The 5,318-nt window shown below is 49.1% G+C and overlaps 1 protein-coding gene across 7 annotated transcripts in view; it reads right to left on the bottom strand.

Moving 5' to 3' along the window:
• The window catches only part of Cdca4 (cell division cycle associated 4), an 11,348-nt gene extending 6,030 nt beyond the window's left edge, over nt 1-5,318 (bottom strand). The window contains exons 1-2 of one of the 7 annotated variants that reach the window (XM_013507893.1): nt 5,246-5,318; nt 196-2,169 (exon numbers count right to left, since the gene is read on the bottom strand). In XM_013507893.1, the coding sequence (XP_013363347.1) occupies nt 992-1,969 (978 nt within the window). In that variant the 5' untranslated portion in view covers nt 1,970-2,169; nt 5,246-5,318 and the 3' untranslated portion in view covers nt 196-991. Of the gene's footprint in view, nt 1-195 lie in introns of those variants that run through there. The other 6 variants (XM_013507892.1, XM_013507889.1, XM_013507890.1 and 3 more) reach the window with 6 other exon arrangements.

The raw sequence follows: 5,318 nt of genomic DNA on the forward strand, positions 1-5,318 counted from the left end.
GATGACAGCTGGCTCCCATAAAATTTTTCCTTTACATTCCCCACTTCTTCTTGTGTAAATCTCTAATCCTAGAGATTAGAGAGCTCCTCAGGGCCGTTTAGAACCGAGTATTGTTGTCTGATAAGCATCAACTTGACATTTCCAATTTGGCTCTGTAAGAAGTTAACTATCCTGTTTAAGACACACGGTCCTATGGTTATTATTAAAAGTAGTACAATTAATGGTCCTGCCAAAGCAGACAGCAATGTAGTGAGCCAAGGGGACTGAGTGAACCAAGACTCAAACCATCCTTGTTGTGCCTCCCGTTCTCTTTTTCTTTCCCGGAGGCGCTCCCTAAGTTTGGTCATGGACTCTTTGACTACTCCCGAATGGTCTGCATAAAAGCAGCATTCTTCCTTTAAGGCACCACATAGGCCACCTTCCTTCATAAACAATAAGTCTAGCCCACGCCTGTTCTATAGTACTACCTCTGACAGGGAAGTCAAAGATTCATGTAGGGCGGTTACTGATGTTTCTAAGGCCTTCAAGTCTTGATCAATGGCAGCCTGTAACTTTGAGACCTGTTGGGATCCATGTACTATAGCTGCAGTCCCTGTCCTTACTCCTGTTTCAACACCCAGGCACATTAGAACTGCCAGGGTCAGCGACACAGGTTCCCTTTGGAATCTAGTTTTTCCTTCTATCTCCTTTTCAAATTCATCACTTTGGTGATATAAAATCCGGGGAAATACTTTTACCATGACACAAAAATGGGCTGAATTGTTAAACACTTGGGTAGAGACACAAGGGGTGAGGCCAGTATTACAGGCCCATTGGGTCCCCTGGGGTGGAAGTAAGTATTGGGCACTCGTGGAGGAATTCACATGGATTATTTGTGAACACAGTGCCTGGTAGGCCTCATTGGGAGGTCGCCCCAGACACGTCCCTTGGCCAGACACTTCTGGGAGGGTTAATTTATGATTCCTCTGCCAGTCACATGAGGAGATAGAAGTTATATTGTAGGTCCCATTAACAGCTTTCCTTCATAATAAGGTGGAGAGGCAGTTAGACAGAGCCAACAGGATTGGGTCAGTGTACCCTGAGTGTAATTAAGGACTGAATATGCTCCCACAATGAGATTATATAACTTGTCAGTGTCAGGAGCTTGGATGGCTGGAGCAGTGGGGGTATGGGATGGAATAGGGCTGCCTGTTGGAGCAGTGGAGGTCAGGGGTCGCCTCTGCTCCTTGATCTGGGCACCTGCGGATGCAGTTGAGGCCAGGGGTATGAGGGGCCGAGGTCTTGCAGAAGGTTGAGGATTACCGGGCTTGAGTTCGGGGTTCGGACCTACGTTTACGGTCCTTGGGGATATTGGTTCCTTTTTGACAAGTATTAGGCCTCCTCTATCTATCCCTTGCTCCCAATATCGGAGGCCCCAGGTGCGTCCGACCAGCCAATTGGGGTCCTCTGGGTTTGTGATATTGATGATCAAGTATTGGCAAGTTACTTTTTTTCCCCTGTAATAATCTAAGGGCGTGCAACCTTGTGGGCCCCACTGTAGTTGAAGGTATTGGTCTCGGGACGAGGGTGTCCAGGCTGTGGCTATTGTTTCACAGCCCCAATAGGCACAATAATAGTGTCCTGGACTATTACAATATCCTTTTCCCGGGTTGGACGAGGGGCACATGTAAATAGGAATCAGATTAAGACAGGGTGTTACGGGAGCAAGGTCACAGGAGTAGACCGTAAAACCTGGTTCCCCTGATCCCTCCCAGGCTTTTATAAGCTTGCTGTCCTCCCAACAGGTAATCATCCACCTCCATGGCTGGTGGGGATTAGGAACACTGCTCCCCTGGGGGAGCAGGGTTCCCAGCCACATGGCGGACCCGTAATTTAAGAGGATTATCAGTCTTTTCCAGTTTCCAGTGCAGGCCCGAAGGTGGGAGGGCTGGCTTGAGATGGGACGCATGGATCCAAGATGCAATGCCATCAACCTTGACCGCAGTGGGGGTAGTCAAAAGTACCTGGAATGGTCCTTTCCAGCGAGGTTCAAGAGTTCGTACCTGGTGGCGGCGTACATAGACGAAGTCTCCCACCTGATATTGGTGTGGGGTTGCTTCGTCCCCCAGCTGATAAGAGGTGGAAAGTTGTCGCCACAGGAATCTCTGGGCTTTTTCTAGGGCTTTTAACCTGTCAAGCAAGGGGGTGTGAAAAGAGTCATCACCCTCTGGGATAGGGAACGTATCTCCTACCGGAGGAGGTGTTCCATATAAAACCTTGAAAGGAGTCAAGTTGCACACAGAAGAAGAAGGGGTGTTTCTGGCCCTAAAGAGGGCATAGGTAGGAGCATGGTCCAATCTTTTAAGCTAGTCTCTACAGCTAATTTGGTCAAGGTCTCCTTAATGGTTCTATTCATTCTCTCTATCTGTCCTGAGCTTTGGGGTCTATATGCACAATGTAACTTCCAATCAATCCCCAATATCCTGGCCACACCCTGACTCACCTGAGCCACGAATGCCAGTCCATTATCTGTCCCTATTACCTTGGGCAGGCCAAACCGAGGGAAGATTTCTTCCATGATCTTCTTGACCACCATTTGGGCGGTTTCCCTCTTAGTGGGAAAAGCTTCTACCCATCCTGAGAAGGTATCCACAAAAACTAACAAATACCTGAGTCCATACCTTGCAGGTTTGATTTCGGTGAAGTCAACCTTCCAAAATTGTGCAGGTCGGGTTCCTCTTAGCCTTTTTCCTGTTGGTACCTTAGAAGGATAGGCATTTACAATCTGACATGCCCGACACCTTTTTATTACTTGGTCTGCCAGCTCTTTTCGCGTTGAAGCTGGGATAGTTTTATCCTGATCTTGCAGGAGCTGCTGAAGTTTTCTGGATCCTAAGTGAGTGACTTGATGGACCTGCTGTAAGTAGGTTAGGGCTTTTAATTTGTCTGACGGCAGGGGTTCAGGCACCGATTGGAGGGGCTTCCGACGTTCCTTCGCTACCAGGAACATTTCCCCTGAGTCTTTTGATGCAATTGCTTTTGCCTCTTCATCTGCCTGCCTGTTACCCGTTGCCACCGGATCTGATCCTTTCTGGTGGCCAGCGCAATGAACTATGGCTAGTTCTTTGGGGAGCATGACGGCAGCTAGCAATCTGAGGATCTCTTTCTTATTTTCAATATCTTTGCCCGCCGAGGTGAGCAGGCCCCTCTGTTGATAAATGGCTCCATGAATGTGTGCGGTAGTGAAGGCGTAGCGGCTATCGGTGTAGATGGTTGCCCGCCTTCCTTTTGCAAGTTCTAGGGCTTTAGCGAGGGCTTTAAGCTCAGCTCTTTGGGCTGATGTTCCCTCCGGCAGTCCAGAAGACCAGATAACTTTGGATTTGTCCACCACCGCCGCCCCCGCTCGTCTCTTACCATCCTGGAGAAAGCTGCTTCCATCCGTGAACCAGGTTACCTCTGAGTTGGGCAGGGGCTGGTCCTTTAAATCTTGGCGGATTCCGGTTTCTTCTACTAGGATCTCCTGGCAGGTATACAGGTCCTAAGGCCTCATCCGGGAGTAGGGTGGCAGGATTTAAGGCAGAGGGGGATCCAAAAGTTATTCTGTCTCTGTCCAAAAGAACACTTTAACAGTGGGTAATCCTAGCATTAGACAGCCATCGGTCAGGGGGTTGGCGGATAACACTCTCCAGTGTATGTGGGGCCACGATAGTTAACCTTTGGCCTAGGGTGAGCTTGTCCGCGTCTTTGGAGGGTGGTGGCCGCGATTGCTTTGAGGCAGCGTGGCCATCCACTGGCAACTGAGTCTAGCTGCTTGGACAAATAGGCCACCGGTCTCTTCCAGGGTCCCAAAGCCTGAGTTAATACCCCTCGAGCTATGCCCTTTTTTTCTTCTATGTACAGGGTGAATGGCTTTTCCACATTTGGGAGAGCTAGGGCTGGGGCAGACAGGAGCGCCTTCTTTATATCATCGAAGGCCTTTTGTTGTTCCCGGTCCCCACTGAAAGACAGCATCTCCTTTTAGCAGGGGATAAAGTGGGGAGGCAAGGGACGCAAATCCTGGGATCCATAATCGGCAAAACCCCGCGGTCCCCAAAAATTCACGTAGCTGCTTTTGACTCGTGGGCGGGGGAATCTGGGTTATAGTCTTTTTTCTGGCTTCCCATCCTTAAGGGTATATCCTAGGAATGTTACTTCCTCCTTACAAATTTGGGCCTTCTTCGCTGAGGCTCGGTACCCTAATTTAGCCAGTTCTCTCAGTAACTCCCGAGTTCCAAATTTACAGTCCTCTTTAGTATTTGCTGCCAATAGTAGGTCATCTACATATTGGAGCAGGGTAACTTCAGGGTGTTGGGTCCTAAAGAAGCTTAAGTCCTTGTGGAGGGCTTCATCAAAGATGGTGGGAGAATTTTTGAACCCCTGTGGTAAACGTGTCCATGTTAGCTGGCCCGAGAACCCTGTTTTAGGATCTGTCCATTCAAAAGCAAACAAGGACTGGCTATCTTTGTGCAGAGGTAGGCAGAAAAAGGCATCCTTTAGATCAAGTACTGTATACCAGGTCCTTTCAGGGTTGAGGGTGCTAAGCAAGTTATAAGGGTTTGGCACAGTAGGGTGTATATCTTGTACTCTACTGTTTACTTCCCTCAGGTCTTGTACCGGTCGGTAGTCCTCGGTCCAGGGCTTTTTGACCGGTAGCAGGGGGGTGTTCCAAGCCGACTGGCAAAGCCTAAGCACTCCCAACTTAAGAAGTTTTTGTATATGGGGTCTGATCCCTTCTCGTGCCTCCCTACTCATGTAATATTGCCTGACTCGAATCGGAGTAGCAGAGGTCTTTAAGGTAACCACCACCGGGGGCTGGTTTATGGCCAATCCTAGCCCCGCCATTTCAGCCCAGGAGTCAGGGAATTCATCGAGCCATTCCTGGGGAACATGTTCTTGAGATCACTCTGGCCCTACATACAGCTGATATTCTTCTTCAGCTGATAAGATGAGGGCGGTAACTACAGGCTGGCTCACCACTGGGTTTAAAAATTTAACCTCTGGCCCTTTGGGGTTGAATGTGATTCTTGCTCACAGCTTTGTTAAGAGATCTCTCCCCATCAAGGGGGCAGGACACTCAGGTATGACTAGGAAGGAATGTTGAACTTTTCCTTTCCCCAAGTCCATGGTTCTTTTGGTGGTCCAGGTTCGGTATCAACTGCCGTTGGCTCCTTGAATATACCCTAGGTGATCACACTCCAAAGAAACAAAGGCCAGAGGCCGTACTTACCCCGAGAGAAGACTGTTGGGGTCTCCCTCACGAAGAGAGATATCTCGGTGGAGATATCTCGGTGGAACCTCCA

Source organism: Chinchilla lanigera, unplaced genomic scaffold (genome assembly GCF_000276665.1).
Source record: "Chinchilla lanigera isolate Chin_1 unplaced genomic scaffold, ChiLan1.0 scaffold00137, whole genome shotgun sequence".
NCBI classification, from domain to species: Eukaryota; Metazoa; Chordata; class Mammalia; order Rodentia; family Chinchillidae; genus Chinchilla; species Chinchilla lanigera.